This window comes from Sus scrofa, chromosome 2 (genome assembly GCF_054392235.1).
Source record: "Sus scrofa isolate SSC_HxYL_T2T_F1_AM1 chromosome 2, Sscrofa_HxYL_maternal_Yorkshire_Landrace_v2.0, whole genome shotgun sequence".
Taxonomy (NCBI): domain Eukaryota; kingdom Metazoa; phylum Chordata; class Mammalia; order Artiodactyla; family Suidae; genus Sus; species Sus scrofa.
The window spans coordinates 106,630,486-106,656,442 of record NC_139384.1 but is presented as its reverse complement, the minus strand read 5'-3'; the positions used below and the strand labels follow the sequence as shown (position 1 = coordinate 106,656,442).

The 25,957-nt window shown below is 38.0% G+C and overlaps 1 protein-coding gene across 51 annotated transcripts in view; it reads left to right on the top strand.

Annotated features, from left to right (window-relative positions):
• Nucleotides 1–25,957, top strand: part of MEF2C (myocyte enhancer factor 2C) — a 173,686-nt gene that overhangs the window by 130,395 nt on the left and 17,334 nt on the right. For 28 of the 51 annotated variants that reach the window (XM_021082251.2, XM_021082185.2, XM_085009800.1 and 25 more), the window contains 3 exon segments: nt 507–650; nt 9,798–9,984; nt 12,884–12,931. In XM_021082251.2, coding sequence (XP_020937910.1) covers nt 507–650; nt 9,798–9,984; nt 12,884–12,931 — 379 coding nt within the window. 51 annotated transcript variants of the gene reach the window in all.

The following is a 25,957-nucleotide window of genomic DNA, read 5'->3' as shown; positions in this document are numbered from 1 at the left end:
CTTTGCCGTCAAGTACATATGCAGAGGGGGTGGCGGGAAACTGTTAGTGCCAACCATTATGTTAAACTCAAGCTAGAGATCTGTTTCTACCATTTCTGCTTTTGTCGTGATCACATTTTCCGAAATCATTGTGTAATGTCCTAACTTCTAATTTTTCTGTGGGAAAATACTGTTGCAATTTGCCACTTGTATTTTTCTTTCATTGCCTCTCACTAGATACTGGAAGCACATATGAATTCTAAGTCATGAAACTTCAGCCCTCCTACCATCTTTGTTCACTGACTGAATTTGGTTGCAGAGGGAATATTTCCCTTATACTTTTTTCTTAAGTAGTAATGAACATACTGTTGAAATGACTCACTATTTCTCAATACGATTTCTTTACCCTCATGTAATATAGTACATGTAATAACCTAAGATACTGAATAGCTTAAACTTCTGTAACACCCCTGCATGTCTTTTACAACCTGTGTCTAGGTTTGAACTTTCCAAATTATGTATTTCAGACGTTGAGAAAGAAGGGCCTTAATGGCTGTGACAGCCCAGATCCTGATGCAGACGATTCAGTAGGTCACAGCCCTGAGTCTGAGGACAAGTACAGGAAAATTAACGAAGATCTTGATCTAATGATCAGCAGGCAAAGATTGTGTGTAAGTACTCAAAACACCCTTCCTTTTTTTTACTCTTGATATTTCTCTGAACCTGGCAGGCCTTGAACAAGAAAGAAAACAAAGGCTGTGAAAGCCCCGATCCCGACTCCTCTTATGCACTCACCCCACGCACTGAAGAAAAATACAAAAAAATTAATGAAGAATTTGATAATATGATCAAGAGCCATAAAATTCCTGTAAGTACCAAAGGTAGATGGCTGGTCTGCTGATAACTGCTGCAGTAACATACCTTAACCCTTTCAGTGAGGGCTTCTCTAAGAAACACTGCAAAGGCAACCCAGAAAATAGCCATCTCACCCCAAGGGCAGTTCTCTTAGAAAGCAAACCCTTGGGGATGCCGAGATTGTGTCATCTAAAAGATGTGCCATTAAGAAGTTCATTCAGAAGTAGCAAATTCTCAGGAGGAAGAGAAAGATCTATGGGACACACCCTGAAGTTACACAGTCTCTTAAACAGAGTCCACACAAATCACCAGGCACTCGTTAGACACCTCTCCTTCTGGAGGACAACTGACTGTAGAATGTGTAGGTGTATTTTTCTGAGATCAGATACACATACACAAGTGGAACTTGAGTTCTCTCCCATAAGCCGACCCTCATCACCCAAGGGAAAGCTTATTCCCGAACCAAGCTTCAGCCCTCTCCCCAAACATGAAAATTCAGCAGCAGCACTGAAGGGTTAAAGCTATTGCTCACTGCAGGGAACAGACTGCATGACAACCTAATGGTAAGATTTCAACATGTCTGTGTGCTGGGGTGATTTCAAAGCTTTATCAGGATATTTGCTTTGCCTACACCAACATTTTCCATGCTTTAACATTTGGCTAAATTTTTTTTAACTAAGTTGAAAAATTCCTAACAATCAATCATATGCCTTGCCAGATATTTAAGAGAAATAACTCTGCATGTATGATTTTGTTTTGCCCACAAATAGAGGGGGAAAGTACATACCTTTTATTCTATTCTGTCACCAATCAAGTGATGTTCATTTTGTGACATAAAGTGATGCAACTCAAGCTTCACATGTTTTCTGAATGACTAATGTGTCTGAACCCTCATTGTAAACAGGCTCCTCAGTAGGTAATTAATTGCTTTCCCCAAAAAGTACATTTTTTGTAAGTTAGGGAACCAGCCTAAACCTGAGGTTTGAGGGAGACTTGGCAGTGAAAACAGGCCTCCACAATTACAAGTGCAGATATCTGAGGACAGAAGCTCCAGACCAAGTCCAAATGGCACTTACAAGATAAATTCATGCTTTACGCATAGTAGGTGCACAGTCAACCCATGGTGAATGGAATTGAACACTTGAAAACTTACTTATAAAATGTATGTGTCTTAAACTTTCTATCCTCATCAATATGTGACTGCTTCCTTTGTCAAATGAAATAATGTCATCGGGAAATCTTCCTTTGAATCGGAATTATTAATACACTGTATCATAAAGAAAAGCTAACTGCTGTAAATTCTTAAAGCTCTCATAAAACCGAGCACTACATGCAGCACTTCCACATTGGGCACTTGATCAAATGAAACATTTCCTATCAGATGCAGTCATGCATACTTGTTATACCCAGAATTTTTAAATGAAATCGACAGGGATTTTATCTAGCCTAGAAGGAGAAAAGAATTAGCTCCTTTGGGCCGATTTTTGGTTCCTATGGCCTGAGTTTCTTTTGCTATATCTCTAATAGACTAGTGCAGAACTGCTGGGTGCATTTGTGAATGTACAGTTTGAAGGGGAAGCACTCGAGGTGTCTCAGGAGGAATCTGCAGCACAGTGAGGAAGAGGACGGTAGATGAAGGCTTCCTCCCACTCTCCAGCATGTGGAGCTTTAACCCCCAGAGATTCTGGGAGGATGCCCATATTTGCTTACTGGATCACTTCCCCACGCTTTAGGGGGAAAGAGGTGGGATGCATACCTGGATTCCCTCACCATACTTCATCCTGTCGTGTAAAGAGTTCGAAATCAGGATACATGATTTCTTAAGAGGTGCAGTGGTGTGTGGCGGGGGATGGAAAACCACATTAGAGTTTACAGGCAGAGCTGTGAGAAGGAGCCACAGAGCTCCAGGCTGTGCCTCCAAGTCTTCCTTTCTTTAGTAAGTACTCAGTCTCCACGATGAAAAGCCCAGTTTTCGCACATCGCTTTCAGTTGCTGGAAGTAAATTTTGTTGAAAGTTTCCACAGCTGCTAAAACATTTACAGCAGGGCAAGGACACTCTGCCCTTTGTATGGAGAGAGTGTCTCCACCTCTTTAAAAACATTACAAGACTGTTTTTCTATTTCAGAGACCCAGGTTGAAGAGTTTTCCTTTTAAAATAGAAAATTTAATATTGCAATCACCTGTTGGTACAATCTGATTTATTCTCATATTCCTCAATTACATGAAATAATTCATGGATGATTTGGAATCTTGTTGACCAGTGTTTCCTCATGCGGGGTTTGCCACAGTTCATGCTGCACTTCACAGTGAGAAAAAACAGCTCCATTTGAAGCACCAGGAATTAGGAAATGGGCTGAAGGAAGGAGGGGCAAGGGCAAGACTGGTTGAGAGGGACAGGGAAAGGAGGAAGTTGAAATAGAACATACGTATTTTCTTCAAATAATGGACTCTGGAGAGAAGGAAAGAACACTGTACCTAAGATCAAGGAGGGAGTTAAAAGGACAAGTACTTGAGATGATCTACATGCAGAAGATGAATGCTTGAATCCCAGTGGGGGATAAAACAGAGCAGCTCCTCAAGGATGGGAAGGAGCGTGGCATTCGGACAGGAGCATCTGCAGATGTAGTCAAAGTGGTAGGTAGACAGAGAGAAGTTAAGCGGGTGACCACCTAGTAACCTCTGGTGTATATGAAAGTTTGGCTCCATAGATATTGAGGGGGGGGAGCAGGTGCTTGAGAGAAGACTAAGAATGTCACAGGGTAGACAGTGTAGGGAACTGGGGATGGAGGATGTGGACCAGCACAGGCCAGAGTCCAGGGGAACTAGACTCTGGAGGGAATTTGAATATAGGCAGGCAGTCGGTAGTCACTAGTCATCAGAGTTGTGTGAGTTTTTTTCTCTGTTAGTTCTCAACAGACTGGTAATGGTTAATCAGAAGTTAAGGGTGTCATTAGTGGACAAAAAAAAAAGGGGGATTCAGTTCAGTCATTCATATTAAATAAAAGAGAGCCTATTAACTAAAAATATTTTATTAAAAATATTTTATTGGACTTTTTATTGGACTTTTCCTTGCGGTAAGTTTGGGAAAATCATGGGTTTTGGATAAGACTTCAGATACCTTTCTGACCATGATGACTCACTTTGGTAACCGTGATCAATTTGTTCAGGGATAGCAGCTAAAAGCTTTTTAGTTCTCATGCCCATGTCTTAAAACCAGGGCCAGTGTCCTGGGCGTGCAACCTGTGCACTTACACAGGGCCCAGCTCTCCTAGGCCCATGCTGGAGCCAGTGCTCAGCTGTCACCATCTTGAAATTCTTAATAATTTTTTAACAAGGGGCCCCACATTTTCCTTTTTCCCTGAGCTCTGCAAGTTATATAGCCAGTGGTATCTATAGCGTTTTATTTAATCACCTCACATTCTTCCTTCCTATCTTGAGAGTTCTAAAATTTGGAACTGGCCCGTGAAATCTTTGCAAGTTTGGTGTTTTTAATGACTTTTCTGGCTTTCGTTTTTTAGATGGAAAATTCTAAAACGAGATGCTCTTAAGTTCCTTAATTTCGAAAAGTCAAGAAGGAAAAGGGAAATGCTAATTTCTTACAAACTTTGGTACATTATTATAGCCTTGGCATTTCCCAAAGTGTTGAGGGCTGGTTGGTCTCTTTATGGATGCAGCCACCTCAGGGCGCACATGAGGCTGAGGGAGATTAAATGACTTATCTGGTTAAGTTCCAGTTTATTATACAACCTGGACCGCAGTGGAGATTTCTGATTTAAAAAAGGCTGAAGTTCTTTCTGATTCTCTGAGATACCTTCTCACTGTGGTCATTTTTAAACTTATAATTTGATTTCAAAATTAGTTCCTAATACAGGTAAGGAAACAAAACAAAAAGATAGAATGCAAGGGATGTTTTATGAATTGTGAATTTTTGAAGTATACTCTGATACCAAATTGACTTCTGTTTAGCCAATCACAAGAGAGTTTTATAATAACTCTCATCAAATTGTTTATAGTCCAGAATGCTGGAAACTGAATAACTCTTGGTGATGAGTAACTCTTCTCAGAGGAAGAGAGGATATAGAGAGACTTTCACTAAATTGGTTAGTAGAGTGGTAGAGAATTTATTAAATAATTATTAATCATCCTCTTTATTTTGGATGTGCGTGCAGTCATGCAAGGTGAGGGGTATTGGCTTTGCTCTCTACTGAGACACAATCAAATTCTGTAGAATATTCAGGGGGAAGTAGTTTTATAGCAGATCCTTAGGTTCCCAGTTTAATATTTTCCCTGCTTAATATTTTTAAGCAGTAATAGTGAATACGGATTAAAATATGTATAACCAAAAGATAGCTTTAAAATACCAAATCTGAGTAAATGTGAATGAGAGGAGTTTTTAAGGTTTATTTTTTCCCAAGCCCTCCGTCATACCCTGGCCTTGAAGGGCGTAAGCATGTACTCTGACATGGATGAACAGCCACGTTCCATGACAGCCCATTTAGTTCATTATGTTCATGGCTGGTAAATAATAGGCCACTAACATGCAGCCCATACTCACCTCACAGTATGATTTCTTTTTTCTTTTTCTTTCTCTTTTTTTCTTTCTTTTTTTTTTTTTTTTTGCTTTTTAGGGCCGCATCCACAGCATATGGAAGTTCCCACGCTAGGGGTGGAATTGAAGCAATAGCTGTCGGCCTATGCCACAAACACAGCAACACGAGATCTGAAACCAGTCTTCGACCTACACCACAGCTCACAGCAATGCCGAATCCCTGACCCAGTGAGCGAGGCCAGGGATTGAACCCGCATCCTCATGGATACTACTCAGATTTGTTTCCACTGCGCCACAAAGGGAACTCCCCACAGCGTAATTTCTGACTGAACTATTTTATTTCTCTCCAAAAATGGACAGTGCATTGCACAGTGATTTAGTAGCAAAACCAACAGGCTCAGTCACTAGTTAGATGACCTTGGGCCACTTGATCTCACCAATTTAAAAAGGAAGAATCTATCATGAAGGGACATGGTTGGAAGGGTTCAGTCAGATCAAGTATGTAAATTATAGTTCAGTGCCTGCTTAATAAATAATAAACAGTAAGTTGTAAGCTTGTATTTTGGTATTAATTTAGTATCTTCTTAAAAATTCCTTGAATAAAAATATTCATTCACTATAATAAAACATAGACTAGGCTACATATTACCTCACAGCAAGAGAGCTTTAGCATCCTGATGAAAAGGACATTATTTGGCCAACATCATAACTGATCTTATAAAAGAAGGTAAAGAAACACAAGGGAATGAGATCAGGAGATGGGTGGGAGCAGGAGCAGGATTAAATAGAGTGGTCATGGTGGGCTTCTTTGAGAAAACCAGATTTTGAGCAGAAATTTGAAGGAAGGGATGGAGTTAGCCATGGAAATGAGACAAGCCTGAGGGCGGGAGGATGAGGATGATAGGAAATCAGATAATGGAGCCTGGAGAAAACTGGAATTTTCAGAGCCCTGTGGAACACTGGAAGAAGTCAGGCTTTACTCCAAGTAAGGTGGGTGCTCTTGCAGGGAATAGAGAAGTGCCATCATCTGACTTATCCTTTTAAAGGATCTATCTGGTTGCTGGGTTGAAAACAAAAAGGAGGATAAGGATAGAAGGAGGTGACTATCGAGAGGTGACTGTGGTGATCAAGGCAAGAGATGATGGTACTAGAACCAGGGTGGTTGCCATTAGAAGGTGAGAGGGGGTCGGAGACTGTATTTGGAAGTTAAGCCAATAGGATTTCCTGTTAGGCTGAATGTGGGATGTGAGAAAAAGAGAAGACTCAGGGTGACTCCAAGGAGTTTATTGTGTGCAAATGAAAGCATTTTGAGCTGTCATCGGTGGCAATGGGGAAAGCTAGACTGAAACTAATTTTGAGATGTGTATGAGATAGACATTTTGGTAGAAATACTGAGGCTGTAGCTGGATATGCAAGGTTGGAATCAGGAGAAAAATTGGAGCTGGAGATAAGAGAAAGACTGTGTTCCTTTTACATTCAGAGATCAGGGGGTAAAGGGAAGAACCAGCCACAGGGGCTGAAAAAGAGCCTCCTTTGAAAACAAGAGGGAAGAGTTCAGGGCCCGGGAAGGAGAGGAAGTTTACAAGGAGTGATCAGCTGTGTCCCAGTTGAGGACTGAGAAGTTACCACTGGATTTAGCAACCTAAAGGTCATTCCTGACTGACAAGAGCATTTTCAGTGATGAGGAAAAGTTTTTCATGGAGTCATTTGAGAGCAAGCAGCATGCCATATTTACAACCCAAGACACAGGAACAGAATTGTCATTGGTGACACGATTTTCCAGAGTGGTGAATAATTTTTAATAAAATTCCATACCAAACAAAGTGGAACATTCCCTCAGCATACACAGTAATTGCATTTCTGGAAATTTCAGTGTATAATAAAATCTGTGTTTCAGTGTATAAAAAATAGCTTGTGTTTGCAGATTATTATTAAACAAGTTTTTCATACACATGAATGTCCACTGGGGCATCTGAAAGTTGGATGGGGTAAAAGACGATTCTTTGATGTGTAGAACTGTGCCACCTATGATAGGATATTCAGCACACTTTCCCACCCAACCAGAAAATGTCAGCCCTACCCCCAGTCATTGTGACACCCACAAATATCCAAACTGTTCCCTTAGGAGATAGTCCACTGGTGTAGAGTACCACTGTTCTGGATCTAGAGAGTCGCTATTATGGCTCCAGTGGGAAACAGATGGCAAGCCCACATGGGTAATTGAGAGTTTAGTAAAAGGACTATTTACAGATGGATAGAGTTTGGGGAAACTCCAGAAATAGTGAAGTACATTAGGGCTTCCAGCCTGGAAGCCGTTAGCACATCTAAATCTGAAGGAGCAAGAGGAGGAAGAAGTTACCAGAGCACACACAGCAAGATCTACATCTTGGAGGAAAGAGGACCCCAAAAGAGGTGTGGCCGGAAGTTCCCTTGTGGTGCAGCGGGTTAAGGTCACAGCTGCAGAGAGGGTTGGATGCCTGCCCTGGGAACTTCCACATGCCCCATGTAGCAGAAAAAAAAAAAAAAAAAGACAGAAGTGTAGCCTTCACGAAGGGAATGCAGCCTCTGCCATCCAGTGGCCCAATAAGAGGAATGCTACAGTAGAAAAATACTGACCTCTTTCCTATTCTCTGTCCTTCTGCCAGTGCCTCACTGGCTCAGCTGAAGCCAGAGAGCCAGCAGAACCTGGAGGATGCAGTCAGAAGGGTCAGCCTCCTGGGCCCAGAGCAGTGAAGAGGCTGGCCAGTGGATTGTGGGGCAGCAGGAGCAAATGGGGAAGACCTGGACGGTTATTTTGTTTTCTTAGCCATGCTAGAGTAATTCCTATTTGGCCATTTAACAAGAGAATACAATATTTTGTTGGTTCCAGACATTTATTTTATAGCATACTCTAATATTTGTTGTTGTTTAAAGGCTCTGGGAATCAGGGGATATATTCATTCTTTGATGTCTTATCAAATATTTACATTCCATTATATCAGGGTGTTTATCCAAAATTATTTTTTGTTACTCTGCTTCCAACAGATCAAGCCTAATAAAGAATGACTGTGTTAATAGAGTGTGTGAACATTTTTATTTCCCTCTAAAACAATGAGAACCAAAGACATGTAAATGAAAAGAGCTGTGACACATTTGCTCTCACCTGTCTGGCCATGTCCAAAGCAGAAAATAGGAAAAATAAAGAAAAAGAGAGCAGAAGCATAAAAGGAGCACAGTATTGTAATCATCACCAGGATGAACATAGAGCTGTTGCAGAGCACGACATGTGATGAAGGCTGGCTGACCAACCCATAAAACAAGCTTAATGTTAGGATTATAAGAAAATATAGTGAGAAAAGAAAACTTTGAGCCACATGCACACATGCATTTAAATTTGCTCAGTGGCTTAGGAAATCCCTGAGGGAATGTTTTATATAAACCCTTGTCTTTAAAATATATTTTAGATTCACACATATGCATACACACTCACACATATATCCATTTTATATTAAGAATGCTGTATACTCTTGACATCATGAGTCCTCAGGGCAATATGTTCATACCATATTTTCATTTATAATGTTAAAAATAAAAAAGGAGGAAAGGAATTAAAACTATGATTATCTAGTTAGTGCAAGCAGAAAAAATAGCAGGAGTCAGATTAAATTGCCAAAATGAAACCAAAAAATCAATAATTGGGACCTGAATTACTCCAATTAGACATCCACATGGCCTCAGTTCACTAAATATTTGCCACTTCTCTCGTTGGATATATAGGTGTTGCCATTTGTCGCTGTCAGCATATCCCAAAATGTGAAGTGTAACATATATTCTGAACTATCATTGTAAAATATGAATTATTGAATGATACATGCTCTGTTCAATCCTGTTTTTTGAAATGTCTATTATCTTTAGAGTTACTTTCAAAAGACAGACTTTATAATAATTAAAGTATATGTGCTATTCACACGCATGGAAATGATTTTATATCATTAAACTTCTGCATAAATATACTTCAATAAGCAATTAAACCAAAGGCTCTGGTTTGCATTTTAATCCTTTTCTCTGTGAAGTCATCACAATCATGTACCTTTGATCTTGCAGTCATTTCTGGCACCAGATCCAGATACCAAAAATGAACAATTACTACTTAATAGAATGAAATTCAAAGACAATGGAGTCTAATAAAATGGGGCTTTGTTTTAAACAAAAGTGAAACGTTTTCTAATAATTGCAGAGAAAGAGTTCTAAGCACATTAAAGAAATCAATTTATGATCCGAACATCTTCAGAGCTCTTAATGGTCTTCTAGACACCAAGCAGTTTGGAATTTGAAATTTTTCTTGGTAAAGACAATGCTACCTGTACTTTAAGGGCTTTTCTTTCTATGCTTTTCTTTTACTCATGCTTTTTTTTTTTTTTTCCTGCTCCTTCAGGCTGTTCCACCTCCCAACTTTGAGATGCCAGTCTCCATCCCAGTGTCCAGCCACAACAGTTTGGTATACAGCAACCCTGTCAGCTCACTGGGAAACCCCAACCTTTTGCCACTGGCCCACCCGTCTCTGCAGAGGAATAGTATGTCTCCTGGTGTAACACATCGACCTCCAAGTGCAGGTAACACAGGTATGTTCTTGTAAGAGCGTGATTCTAACAAATCATTGGAAGGAGCCACTCTTAGCAAAAAGGCTCTTCTCCCTACAGAATATTCAGTTTTTCAATTTTTCCGTTTTCCATTTGTTATATTTTTTCATTGCTCAGTACCCATCCAACTAGTCTTCCACATGATAAAACCTAACCCTGTTAGCATATCTTTCAAAATCTTTCATAATCTGCAGTTCATCTGTTCAGCCTATCTGTCACCAATTTCCTCAAGTGGCTACATTTTAACCAAATGCTTTTTCCAACAGAACATCAAATATCCTGTCTCCATGCTTTGAATTCTGCCTAAAATGCCATTTTCCCTCTTGCTCCTAACCAGATATCAACTCCTCTGTGAAACCTGCCCCTGTGTTCTCTGATAGCATTTTTTTTTTTTTTTGGTCTTTTGTCTTTTGTCTTTTTAGGGCTGCACCCGTGGCATATGGAAGCTCCCAGGCTAGGGGTCTATTCAGAGCTGTAGGCACTGGCCTACACCACAGCCACAGCAACACCAGATCCAAGCAGTGTCTACAACCTACACCACAGCTCACGGCAACACCGGATCCTTAACCCCCTGAGCAAGGCCAGGGATCAAACCAGCAACCTCATGGTTCCTAGTCAGAATGATTTCCGCTGCACCACGACGGGAACTCCTCTGATAGCATTTTTATCTCATTTAGTTGTTTCCTATTTGGATCAATATTTATTTATTTATTTATTTGTTTATACAATACCTTATGGCACAAACCATTACGGCAGAAAGGAAATGTGATGGGATAGCATAGTTTATAAGAAACCTGAGTTTAAAAGCAAAACTAAGTCAGAAATGAAGTTAAAAGCACATGATAAGGACAAAGACACCTGCCACAAATTTTGGTCTGCACCTCTAGGAGCTTCTTATGGTTGTACAGTTCACAGTGTCCCAGAAAAGAGAAATTATCACTCAGGAGAGATTCAGTCATTCTTAGTACTTAGATCAAGCAAAATACAATATGATGTACTATATTGAGTATGTGTTCATTTCCCCACTGCACATAAAGAACCTTGAAGGGAAAGATGTCCTCTTGATTGTTATGGCTCACAGTAGAAACCAAGTAAATTTGTGTTGAATATAACTAAACAATTCCTTCATATTTCTCAAAGAAGCACCCAGAATCATTGTTTCTAAATAGTATAAAGCAAATCATCACATACTTAACATTTTTTTTAAAGTACTGAATAAGAAATTTTTAGTTTCATCCATGTTGCTGCAAATGGCATTGTTTTGTTCTTTTTTATGGCTGAGTAGTATTTCTCATACTGAGTGAAGTAGGTCAGAAAGAGAAAGACAAATACCATATGATATCACTTATATCTGGAATCTAATGTAGGGCACAAATGAACCTGTCCACAGAAAAGAAAATCATTAACTTGGAGAATAGACTTGTAGTTAACAAGGGGGAGGGAGTTGGATGGATTGGGAATTTGGGGTTAATAGATGCAGACTATTGCCTTTGGAATGGATTAGCAATGAGATCCTGCTGTGTAACACTGGAAACTATGTATGGTCACTTATGATGAAGCATGATAATGTGAGAAAAAAGAATGTGTACATGTATGTGTAACTGGGTCACCATGCTGTACAGTAGAAAATTGACAGAACACTGTAAACCAGCATAATGGAAAAAAATAAAAATCATTAAAAAAAGAAATTTTTAATATGCCTTAGACACACTTAACTATATTAAAGACAATTCATTCATAGAAGAATTTTTTCCTTTAGCATATTTAAATATCTGCTTTATAATTAGAACTAAACCCATATTACTTTTTCATACAGAAACTTCAGGTAGAAAAATACAATCAAAATCAGCCAAGTTAAAAAAATCTTGGTAAATCTTGAGTCTGAGAGATGTGTATAAAGGACTCATTATGCCATTCTCTCTACTTTTTGAATATCACTGAAATTCTTTGTAAGCATTTTCAATAACCATATATGTTCCTTTCGTATCATATTCAAATGCTTTTGAATTTCCGTTTGATGAACTCATGCTAATTTATTTTAAAAATCTCATACTTGATATCCAAAATATTTATTTAATTGGAAGAGTAAACATTTTCTTAAAATGTAATGAGCATTTTCCTCTATTCCAAACCCAGAATCAAATAATAATTATGAAATATCACTTACAAGCAATTAGAAAATAATCTAGCTGATTTTCTGTTCTTTTGGCTAAATTTTATTCCTTAAAAAGTAGAAGTAATTATTATATTCAGTATCTCTTTGGAACCTCTCAACCCTCATAAATAAACATTCCCAAATTTTAACCTCCTTTCTTAAGCAATAAGAGAGTAAGTGAATAATCCCATGTTTCTAAAGTTGTGGCCAGTAAAACCTGTTTTATTGTATCAGTAAGTAAAATTCCATTGGTAGATGTGATCATTCACTGTTGGAAGATTCATGAAATGACCAAAGTTCTGGACAGTTTACATTGCACAGAATTAATTGTGTAAAACATATTTATGAAGAAAATTAAATTCAAATATATGGTTATTTGAGCATATAGTAAACCTTATTCTTTTCTTTCACTTTCTAGAAAATAACCTCTTAGGAAAAGCTAGATTTGGAAATAATAAAAATTTAGAGGTCAAATCAAAGACTAGATTTTTAAATGTAACATTTCTCAGGAAAAAAAAAAACATTCTGCAAAATGTCAGGGATTGAAAGTACTTTTAATGCTTGAGCACAGCATGACATAGTGGAACAAATGTCGGCCATCCACCTAGGTAATACAAATTTAGAGCTCTTAGGAGAGGGCAGAATACTAAGGTTGCTAAAAGGTAAAGTGTGTTGTTCTGTGGCCCTTTAGCCTTTCTCCTTCTGATTTTCCTCTTTCATCTATAGGTGGTCTGATGGGTGGAGACCTCACATCCGGTGCAGGCACCAGTGCAGGTGAGTGGGGACTTCCGTACTACAGTACGTTTCATTGTTTAGGGTTCCTTTACTGGGTGCTTTGCAGAAGGAAGTCTTTTGAACAAAGTGAAGTTGAGAGATCTGTGAGAAACCTGGAAAAATGGCCCAGAGAATTTCTAAAGCACCTGTGCGAAGCCATAGGGGTTGGATAGTAACTTAGAAGACAGCTATTTATTAACGAGACCTCTCCTTAATAAAACTTCAGCTAGTGAACATAATCAGAATTGGGGGTTCTGATCAATTCAGTTTAATCCTAGGTACCATCTCTGGCCACAGAAGTACTTTTAGCAAGCCTTGCCAATCATGCCCTTTGTTAATCATTTCACATTAAATGTGGATCACTTTCTACACAAAGAAGTACTGAACTCCTGTACACTTCTAAAGGAGAACACAAAGAAAAGAAAGGAATGAGATTATACCCATCCAGCAATACTGTTAATAAAATAAACCACATTTGGCATTAAAATGAGCTCTTAGAGAATATGAATTGTGCATGTACCCTTCAAACAGCCCTTAACTGTCTTTCATTGTGGCCAATTGTCTCATATTCACACTTCTCCAGGGTTCCATATTAATTCATGTTACTGTCATTATTGAGATATTGATGTCATTTTCAATGCAGAGGTAAGACAGCACAATACTTTTTAATGCTAACTGGATTTCACTATTGGCATAACAAGTAACCATGGTAATTCCTGCAGCTGGAACATGCTATACATTTAAAATAGTAGGAGGCAGGCATGAATAACACAAGGTTATGTTTGAAATGTCAAAAAATACAAGTTTATTGAAATATCTATGAGCAGCCTAATTAAAATATTTTGCCGAGTTCAAATACAATACCCTACTAATTACAAAAAAAAGTTGGCATATAGGAACATTTTTACAAATATATACATCTGGGGGTAATAATATTTCTTACTTCTGATGTTGGCTCTTCACTAATGAATAATGAAGAAAAAGTATTAAAACTACAAGTGAATTAAGCATAATCAATGGCACTAGCTCCCTATTTTATCTAGCTTTTAAAAGTTAGGTATATTGCCTTTGGAATGGATTAGCAATGAGATTCTGCTGTGTAGCCCTGGAAACTATGTCTGGTCACTTATGATGAAGCATGATAATGTGAGAAAAAAGAACGTATACATGTATGTGTAACTAGTCACCATGCTGTACAGTAGAAAATTGACAGAACACTGTAAACCAGCTATAATGGGGGAAAAAATCATTATATAAAAAATAAATAAATAAATAAATAATTAAATAAATAAATAAAAGTTAGGTAGAGTCAAATGAATGAGTAAACTGAAGATACTGTTTTGCTGGACATTTAATCAAAGTGCCTATTTTTTTCCTTCAAAAAAATACTCTATGGAAAGTTCCTGTTGTGGCTCAGTGGTAATGAATCAGACTAGTAACCATGAGGATGTGGGTTTGATCCCTGGCCTCGCTCAGTGGGTTAAGGATCTGGCATGGCCATGAGCTATGTAGGTTGCAGAAGCGGCTCAGATCCTATGTTGCTGTGGGTGTGGCTTAGGCCAGCAGCTGTAGCTCTGGTTGGACCCCTAGCCTAGGAACTTCCGTTTACCACAGGTGTGGAACTACAAAGACAAAACAAAACAAAACAAAATACTCCATGGTTTGTAGCCTGAAAATTACAGAACCAGATCAAAGCTAGACCATTGTATCTTGGATTCAAGTTTTTGCCAAACACTACAGCTAGAAAGGATGGGGGGCTGATAATTGGGTCACAAAGACCGAAACAATGTAGATGAGAAAAATAATTTAGATGTTATGATATTTTTCCACTATCTCAGTGCATCCATTTACCTGCTCATATGAGAACAACCAGTAGTGCTGATGAAAGTATTAAAAGTACTTAAAAAAATAGGGGCTGGGGGAAATGGGTTACTCATATTTGATAAAAGTGGCCTGCTTAATAGCTAGAACACTTTAGAATTCTGTATTGAAAATAAGTGTTGTTGTTCAATTATGCTGTCATTTTCAATTCCCTGACAGTCTGCTAAGTTAAATGGCCCTCTGGGGACAGAGAAGACACACAATCTTCTAAGCATAAAAGTTAGCCATACGTAGGCAATAGCGTCATTGAACTAAAAAAATATCTTATAAGCTCCTTCAGGACCTTTGCCATAGGCACGAGAAATCTTCTGCTTCAAAAATAGAAATAAATCAAAACAAAGACACTCAAGGGCTCCACTCAGGTGATGATAAACATTATATCTTGATGATTGTATCCTATAGCCATCCACATGTAATTTTCACAGTTTTCCATATAGTTATGAAAGAGTTACTTCTCCACTTTTTAAAAATAGAGGAAGAAGCCCTTTCTAACTCTGGTCCCACAGAACACCTGTTGCAGATGCCACTGAGTCTTGAGCTTAGCTGTCTCGTCCTGCTCACAGGCTCGGCCGTCTTCCCCTTCTTTCTCATGCCAGCCAGTATCATATGTCAAAGACGAATGCATCAGTGCTGAAGTCAGAGAATCACATAACACCAGGGGAAACAAGGCCAGTCAGAGTGTCTCTACACTTTCAAAAAATAAAACTAAAGCAAAATGGCCAAAAGATACCCTCAAAATTTTGAATATTGTCATTGAAATTCAAGATCTCAGATAGAAACTCTGAGGTCAGGTGGCAAGACTCTGCGTTTAAGTTCCATACTTTTCAGTCTATAATTTTTTTCAAAATCTAGTCATCTTGTAAAAACAGTATAGTCTCATGAGGAAAGGAAGTACATTTGAAATGTATTATGTTCTTATAACTACCAAGAGACCATCTGAACATAAAGTATAGAAACTTTCCCATCCAGTCTTTCCATCATCCAGTAAGTCACCAAGTCTTTGCCTCCAAGGTGCTTCTTAACCCTACCCCTTTCTTCCCGTTCTTATCCTACTGTCCTGGCTCAGGCTCATGGCAACACTCCAGAACTATTTCCAGAGATCCCTAATTCATCTCCCAGCTTGACACTGCATCCCACTGCAGCCTTCCTATGACTCCTTAGTCTTTCTCAAAACCTCAAACCAGTTGTAGGTCATCATTCAGATGCATAACATCCAGCAACGGTTTCCCAGCTCTTTCGGTATTAACCATGAGCCTCTTATCTCTGGCCATCCCTGCTCTCTTAAACTCCTTCTTACCTTCTGCCACTGCCATCAAGAACCCTTGCACTCCAAGTCTAATAATAGCAAATATTTAAATTGCTCTTACAATGAAATTTACAAAAAAATAACTCATTCATTTGCGTAACAGCTCTTAAAAGTAGATGTTCATATTATGCCCTTTCCATACTTGAGGGAACTGAGACACAGAGAGTTTAAGTAATGGCCCAAAGTTGAACCCAGGCTGTCTGCCTCCAGAGTGGATGCTGCCACTTTCCAAACGGTGTCAAGGCTGCTTGCCTTTGTGTATGCATTCCTGGCACTCTCCTGCTTCATGTTATTGAGCTCTCCCTTGTCATCACTCAGAATTTGTTCAACGATTCAGAATTTCCTGACTCTTTTAGAAGGAACTATGCACCTCTCCTTGATTCTCTCATGCAGCCTGTCCCCACATTATTTATCTCATTTCATTTTAAGTGGACTATCTAGGCACACGTCTCTCTCCTGTACACTCATCCTTCGGTGGGCAAACTTAGTCTTATTCAGTTTGTATTCCCAGCTCAAAATATAAGAGAGAGAATGCAGTAGATATTCAGTAAATTTTGGTTAACTGAGTTAAGGAAAAATCGATCTTCTACACATCAACTTTTAATACTGTTGATGTAAAAAAAGAATACTGCAAAGAAATAATGTAATTTTAAATTGAAAAAGATATACCCTTGACCTGTAATTCATTAAAAAAAATGTATTCTGATGCTGTGTACAAAGAACTGCTAATTAATTATTTGATTAAATGGCCGAGCACTATTGACCAATAAAGTCTTATTAACTTCTCTAACATATTTAATGGAAAACCTGAAGAGCTGATATATAGCAGTAAATGAATTGCAGGTTGGTACCTCAGACCATCACAAATTCCTTAAAATAATGGACCTCTTATCACTTAAGTTGAAGTAATTTCAAAGATGAAAGCAAGTGGTAGTAAAGAAGAAAACAGGATGGGGTTGTACTCTTGGTATAGGGAAATACAGCAAGTCATTGTAATACATTAGTAATAGTGACATTTGTAGATTTCAGTTGACAGTCATTCATCCACTATTTAATCCTTTCCTTTCAACAGCCAAAATGAAAAGTCACTGCGTTTAAAATTACATTTTGTCATATCTCCGTACATTAAAGCTTTTAACAGGCTAATCTTATGGTTACTGATGATTATAAGATCAAGTTCAGTTGAGTTTTTGTAATCATTAGATTTAATAGAAATAATCATCAGCACAGCAGTGCCTTGTGTTGGATTATTCACTTTCCTGTTAGTGCCCTTTGTTTCCAGTTTGATAATGTAGTTGCTCTTTATTGTGTAGGAAGTACCAGTATGCTCAAGGATATACTGTTTCATGCTTGAGACCAAAAAAAAGGGGAGCAAGGGACAGAAAGAAAACCCTTTAGAAATCTTTTTAAAAATTTAGGAGAATTTGATAATCTACAGAGCTATTTGATAATAAGGCAAAGGATATTTATGTATATTGGTTAATAATTTTAATTGGCATTTACTATAAATTAAATTTTATATAAAAAAAACTAACAGCTGTTTCCTTATTTTGATTGTTGTTTACTATTTTATGCATTTGGTTGTTAAGCTTTGTCACTTCTGGAATGCTTAATTTATATCAGCTAAATAATGGAGTCTTGGGGTGGCAGTAGACTGCTCTGCATAAACCACTGAGCTATGGCTGTGTAAGGAGACCTTGCTTCCAGAGACCGAAAAGGCTCCATCCAGCAAGACCCTGGGCATGACTGTGAACCTCTGAACTTAGTACTCACAGTAGGCATAAGACATGACAATCTTTAGAGTGCATTTACATGCAATCTTTTATGATCATATAATCATAAAAGTTTACTAACATGACTTTGTTGTAATTCATTTAGCATTGGAAAAGAAAAATTAGCACAGTATAAAATAGAACTAAATGAGAAGAGGGAAAGGTCATGCAATGTTTAATTATTCTGTACTAGCCCCATTGCTTTGCAATTATTTGTTTTGAGAATACTTATCAAAAATTCCTTGACCAACTTTCTTATCAACCAAATAGACCTCTCTGCAATTCTTACTCAATGATTTAAAATATCAGTAAGGTGGTTAACAATTCAATTTAAAAGGACTGACTAACAAGTTTAGAATTTGTTGTCTAACAAAGCACAAGTTCAGAAGGCAGTATTAAAAGGAGATTGATACCATTTAGTTACTCTCAAATAAGAAAACTATTTTTGTTAATACAGAAATATGATTGTATACTATTTTTTAAATTATTAAGCAACATATGAAAAAGTCTAATAGTTGAATTCTTTTAAAAGTATTGTTAGTTTCAATCATTGTGAATAAAAATTCTGAACTCATTTGCAGTTTTACCTTGGGAGTTCACTCAAAACATAAATAAAGATCCAACAGCATTGCTTTATTATTATCTATGAAATTAAGTAACAGTGATATTTTTAACCCAAACCAAGGTTATCTAGATTTATTAAAGGAAAAAAAAAATTGTCCTCTAGCTGGATGATCTACAGCTCGTGGTACTTAGCCACTGACTCAGGAAAAATCAGTGTCCACTTCCCATGTTCAAAACCTGGAAAGTTATAGGTAAACTAATACCGTGACACCATTCTCTAGGGGCCGATGTAGAAGTGGGTGAGACAGGTGAAAGAGGAGACAAATGAATGTTACAGGCTAAGTCAAGACATCATGATCTGCTTTCAACCCCTTCGATTCGACTTAATTCTTTAAAAAAATTTTTTTTATGACCACACCTGTGGCAACCCCAGATCCTTTAACCCACTGTGGCAATCAAACCCACACCACTGTAGCAACCAGAGTCACTGCAGTCAAATTCCTAATCCGCTGCACATGGCAGGAATTCCTGATTTGACTTAATTCTTAAGGAGTTTGATTTCCTGAGGGAAAAACAAAATTTCAAATTATAACTGCCTAGAGAATGTTTTGGCAGATTTTAGAGCTTTTTGTATATCATCATTTCTGACCTCACAAATTGTTTCCTTTTTATCCCTTCTCTTTCTGTACATTCAGTAAAGCAATGTGAAAATTGGTCTCTTAACTCATATCCCATTGATTTAATCTGAGTGTGATTGATAATAAAATTTTGGTCATTTTAATATTAATTCAAGCAGTTGACGTTTCCTCCTAAAATAATAGTTTTACTCAACATTTGTCTTTTTTTACTCTTAGCTTTTTTGTTCCTTGCACAGTATTGGTTTCTCTCTTCCCTCTTTTTGGCATCGAAGTCCGATTTTATTTGGAGATAATACAGAAGGAAAAGCTCTTTTTAAAATAATCAGTGATATGAAACTGTGCATCAATAGACAGCAGATCCTGGCGGAGGGATGTGGTTAAAAAACCCCTCTTGGAAATCAATTTTTACCTACCAGGGACTTTTTGGGGCTTAAAGGCTGTCAGCCAAGAGTACAATTTGCTGTTTTTAGACAAACCTTGGCCAGTCTTAACTTTTATGGTTAGACTTAGGTAGTATATTTCACTTGAATTTCAATCCTAAGAGTATATAGTCATTAAACAGTCTCATATTTTAAAGATCACATCAAATATATTCCTTTAGTTTACTTTATACTAAAGGAAAACTATATTGTATCAAAACCTTGGCTAAAAAGTTGCAGTTTATTATCTACAGATATGTACATAGGGTGCTAATTATTCACTAGGTTTATTTATTATTGTTCCATTTCAGTTATTTTAACTGAACTTAATATCTACTTGGTGACTCTTTCACTAAACACTATGTCCTATCACAACTTTTTGACCTTAGGCTCTGCTTACAGCCTCCAGTTATGGCAAAGAACTGATTATGTTGTATTTGTAGTGGGAGAGGGGAAAATAAACCTTGCTATGTTCACATAGGTTATTATAGTATAGTAATAATAGCTAATCTAAATCTGTGGTCAATTTACATATTCAAACGTGAAAACATTAATTTACGTAACAATCATGAAAAAGAAATCTTTAGTATTGAGCAACTCAGAAAACTATAAAATCATGGAGTGAAATTTTTGCTCAAGCAGTAATTAGGGAAAATATTCTAGAAGCAGATATTCAGAATAATAAAATAACCAAGAAAAATGAAATACATGATACACAAGTTACTTTAGAGGTGACATTGCCCTTGGAAAGTCTGCAAATTCCCATTTTGCAGGATTGTTATGAAAATTAAATGAGATCATCGATACAAGGCAGCACCTAGCACAGTTTCTGCCCTAGAGTGTTTGTTAATAAATGTTAGCTATTGTTAGCATTATAATTATCTATATTCTTGACTTCCTAAGCAAAAATCAAAGCTTAGTTTAATCTAGTCTCTGTGATATTTATTAAATGTGCAGTGCGTGAGTAGTGCTCTAGTAGGCTTTGCAGAGATGCCTGCCACGGCCCCTACCCTCAAGGGTGGGAGGAAAGAGGAGATATTAATAAATCCGAGGCAGAAAGGGAGCGCAGTGCGGTGCACTGAAACACATTTCATTTGAACATTATCATCCTCTGATGTGTTTGCAGCAGTTGTGTAAATGTTAAAACCACAAGTAATTATTCTTTCTCTTCTGTCACGTTCTCTCTAATTTGAACTGTCTCAATATTTTTGTTTATAAAAAATGACTGAAAGAATGAGCAATTGTGTCAATAATGAAGACACCCCCTCATTTTTTAGCAAAGAGACAGCCCCCAAATCACAAGAAGTGAACAATTAAGTGAGTCATAAATCCATCTATCATTCATTGTTAAGTGGAACTTTTTTTAAGATAGCAAGGTTCCATATCCTTTTTATGGTGTGATGAAAAACTAGCCCTTCAGTAAATCAGTCCTCAGAAAAGAATGATATTGTAAGTGCCTTTGTGCACTGGAAACATCAGATTATCAATTTCTTTCTTATTTGCAAATGGAGACTTGATTTCAAGAGCAGGGAGAAATTCAAGGATGCATTCTAAATCTGAAACATCTGGCTTTTGTAATAATGTAGTGGAAGCAGCTTGTGCTTTGGATTCAAATGAAAGCTTCCCCATTAACTGAAAAGTCTCAGAAACTCCCAGAACCTCAGTTTCCTCATCTGTCAAAAATTGGGATGATAATGCCTGAGCCACGTGATATTCAAGACAGATGAGAGCTGTTTACTAACACAGACCTGCTTTGTGACACACACTCTAATCTTTGGGAAAAGAACTCTATAATAAGTAAAAATTCTTTACTTCTTCCTCACAGCCCAGAGCCCATTGCATGTGCTGAATGTTTAAAATTCTAGTTGGCAGATAGACTGCTAATTTCACAAAAGATACCAAGCAAAACACATCTAAGAAACATCAAGGACAAGTGGGGTAGATAGGAAATCCATGAAGGTCTGGTTCAGCATCAGGGTGACATGGTCAAGCAGAAGAGACAAGTCTCTTTTTAGAATGTCTGCTGCCCTCTAACTGGTGCAGCCCAGAATAGTCTTGGCTCTAGAGTATTGTTAGGATATTTTTCTAAGAATATACCACAAAAGGCACTGAGGTTTCACAGCAAGTTTCTTCTTAGTCTAACATTATGCATTATTATATTATTTCCTGAGAAACCCCCAGATAGAATGGATGCTTGATTTTACTTTTAAGAATCTGTAATCAGGAGTCTTAGCTGGATAAGAATCAGAAATCTCATTTGCCCCCATTCTGCAGTAGGCATACTGAAATTTTCATCATTCCCAGATTTCTGACATCCAGATGTTTTGTGGTTGCCTTTTCCCTTAGAGCCATCCCATGAAAAAGATCTCTTTCCCTTAAAAAAAAAAAAAGATTTTTATTTACAACAGCTGAATAACTGACAGTTGCTAGTGCTTTTAACAGAGTTGTAGACATTCAAGGCAAAGGGAATATAAGACTGAAGTCTAGAAGGTCATAATTTTTTTCCATTAAAAACTATTTTAGGTGTATTGCTTCCAGTAGGGCAGTGGGTTATATAAGCAAGTTTACTGGGTACAATTAAAAGTACGTGGCAAGATGTAGATTTCTTTTAGATACAAAACAGTGTTCTGATATTGGAAACTAAATCTTAAAACTTTTAAAAGATCAAATGTGAAATTAATTGATAGTGGTGAACATTATTATGCATGTGACAACTCTAGTTTAACAAGACTGTATGCTGGAAACATTTTTAAAATTGTTCTGGGAGCTCCCATCATGGCACAGTGGTTAACGAATCCGACTAGGAACCATGAGGTTGCGGGTTCGATCCCTGGCCTTGCTCAGTGGGTTAAGGATCCAGCGTTGCCTTGATCTGTGGTGTTGGGGGCAGATGCAGTTCAGATCCCTCGTGGCTGTGGCTCTGGCATTGGCCAGTGGCTACAGCTCCGATTAGACCCCTAGCCTGGGAACCTCCATATGCCGCGGGAGCGGCCCAAGAAATAGCAAAAAGACAAAAAAGACAAAAAAAAGAAAAGAAAAGAAATTATTTTCCAGGTAACTAATAGCGGATACTATAAAATACCAGGCATTTTACTATCATATTGAGGGGAACTGATGGATGCTGGTCTCTAAAATTGACAATAGGTAGGTGAACACCCTCTATTACAGGGGCGAAGATTATTGACTAAAATATTACAAAATCTACCTTTAAAAGCATATTTAATCATCGACTTGAAATAGCACACTGAAAGTTAAACAGCTCTGGCACTGAGTGTAGCTAAACCTAATATTTCCTATTTGTAAATATTTATCCAGAAGGAGACTAGAAATATGGTTTGGAACATCACCATGCTCTGCCCCTTATGTAAGGCCTGTGTCTTTTGAACCAGAACTGCTGTTTTTGATACCCAAGCTGACCATGTCCCTCAGGCTTCTGCCTCACAGCTGACTTAGGATGCTCTTTGAGTCTCAGGTCCCTTGTCCCACACTTTATTTCCTCTTTTCGTGTGTACTCCTTAATTTTAGGATGAGATTTGGGCTTTCAAAATCAGAGCATGACCACTTAGTAAGGGGCAGGACCACCTTGTGCTTCAGAGCATGGACACTAGACATGCTGCTGGGTTTGAGTCATGGCTCAACCAGTTGATAGCTGTTTGATGCTGGGCAGGTTACTGGACCTCTCTGTTCCTCAGTTTTCTCATTATGTAGCACAGGAATGCTATTAGCACCTTACAGGGTCATTGTTCTGAGGATTAAAGGTGTCTTATATCCATGTATAATAGCAAATACTTAGATCGCATGGATGCCTATACTGTTCTGGGTGTGCTTAAGGTGCCTGCTTGATGTTGTCAATAATATTGATAGTGAATATGATATAAAATGTTCGCTATTGTTAATATTGCACAGTCATGGTGGTAGTGATCGCTGCCTCAGGAGAGTGTACGGGAGTCTCTGATTCCAGTGACTTTTATGCTTCTCTCAAGCTAATGAAATTGTTACTTAATGTGACAAAACCAAGGCTCAGTTGAGTTGAAGGAACTCTAATGGAGACCTCATGACTGGGAACTGTATTTATCTGCTTTGTCCTTGACACTCATCTGCTTTGTAAATCTTCCTATCTCTGCTGCCTCATTCAGAGCTCATTCTTCATGTATCCCATAGCAGATGTGTCCTAACTAGCTTCCATATAACAGTCTAACCCTTTAATGGGTGTCTTGTTATTTTCCCCACACACAGCTAACCATGCCACTTACTACTCACAAACAACTCTGGTGTTCATTTTCTGTGATGTAAAGTTTAATATAAGTCTCCAGTATAGGGAGTTCCCATTGTGGATGGGGGGTTATGAACCCGACTAGTATCCCTGAGGATGCTGGTTCAATCCCTGGCCTCACTCAGTGGATTAAGGATCTGGCGTTGCCGTGAGCTGTGAGGTTGGTCACAGTTATGGCTTGGATCCTGCATTCCTGTGCTTGTGGTGTAGGCTGGTTGCTGCAGTTCTTATTCAACCCCTAGCCTGGGAACTTCAATATGCCATGGGTGCAGCCCTTAAAAGAAAAAAAAAAAATTTACTAAAGTCTCCAATATAAAGTTAACATGATCTGAGACGCTTGTGTTAGTAAGCCTACTTCTACAACTTCCGAAAACTACATCCTCTGAAATGACCTGTATTTCTTCCTCATGGGAATACTTATCCTTCTCAAACAGCCGTGATTCTAAGATCTCTCTGTTCTCAGTTCCCTCTCTCCAGAAGGTCTCCCTCAGAACCATCTAATAAAATCCTGCTCACTCTCAGTTGCCACCCTTCTGGCATTCTCGTTCCTCCTGTATCATGCTGCCTATCTTCTGGTAGAAAGTTCTGTATGAGCAAATTATTACTGAAACTCATCTTGATACAGAGACAACCTGTGGCAGTAAATACTTGTCAGTGTAAAAGAAAAGATCCAGTATCTCGGATTTTTCTTTTTCATTAGGGAAATTTTCTATTTTATTTGCTGAGTTAATGTGCTAGGAAATGATTAACAGATGAAACAGATGAAAAAGATGCTTTAATTAAGGCTCTGTAAGCAAATTTAGTAGGTGGGCACTTGCATGATTTTCTGACATTCATATTATATGGTTGATAAGCAGTTTTTCTCAATGGTCTATTTGGTCATCAGTGTGTAATCACTATCTAATATGGAAAATGTTCTCAAGTAGCATAAAGAAGAGAGACCCTCAGTGTTTGAAATTAGCAAGTTAGCCATTACATTTTTAATGTTTCAATTTCACATTCCCTCAGTAACTTGATTTTTAGTGCCATTCCTGAATAGCTCTGATTTTTCCAGTGTAGTGTTTATATAACTGTTTAGTGAGCATTTGAAACACTTAAAGAACTAGCACTCTGTATAGCATTAGCCTCTAATTGCACAGAATTTGGGAGGAGAGTGAGTTCCAGGTGGGCTGAGGTTGTCTGAAAGGTATCGTGAGAGCTCTGGGCCTTACCTAATCCTTAAACATGAATTTGAATTAAACAGAATCAAAGACTATCAATTACTGAATTCCTGGAGCAAAGACTCAGGCATATTCAGAGGACAGTCAGCTTGGCTGCAGCCATTGGAAATTAGATTAGATAGACAGAGTGGGTCAAGCTATGCACGTTTCTGAGAGCCAAGCCAGGGCACAGTCCCAATACTTATTGTTCAGTATGATCTGAAAAAGGAACATGATGGAAGCAGCACTTTAGAAAGATTTTTAAAGAAAATCTTGGACTGTACAGTAGGTTTATTATCGCACATATGCACAAACGTTTGCAGACAGCTTCAGGGATCTCTTAGCCTTCTGCAGCCCATCTTAAGGCCTGGTGAAGAACCTTTCGGGTAAAAACCAGGGACCCAGACAGAGGGCTGTGGAAAGACTTAGTCAAATGACAGTGAGAGCCTAAAGTATAATGGTAGCAATGGAGATGGAGAGAGACAAATTAGTAAGATTTAGTAACTAATTGGATATTGAGTTAAAAGAGGGAATGAGAATAGTCAAATATGCTTTGAGAGACTGAGAAAAAGATTGTGCCAATGAAATAGTTCACCTTGGTCTATGAGGACCAATTTCTTTTTGTGTGTGTGTGTGTGTGTGTGTTCTTATTAGCTTTATGTCCTCCTGTTTATAATTGAAAGTCCAGGGGGGAAAAAAACGAAGTGAAAAGACTCAGAATGTCTAAACATCCATATAAGAGAAAGTTTCAGAACTTTGGGCTCTGAGAGAGCTCCATGCTCAGTTGAGCTCTGTGAGACAAGGCAAAAAATGTCCTTACAACATCTTAAGCCAGGAATACGTTCTTTGAATTTACAACTTCTTAAAATAGAATTAATTAAAAAAAAAAAAAAGCACCAAGTGTTTTCAGGTTAACTGGAGAGAAAATTTCTTTCTCCTAACATCACATTGGAAGTTCTGTATATTTACACGAG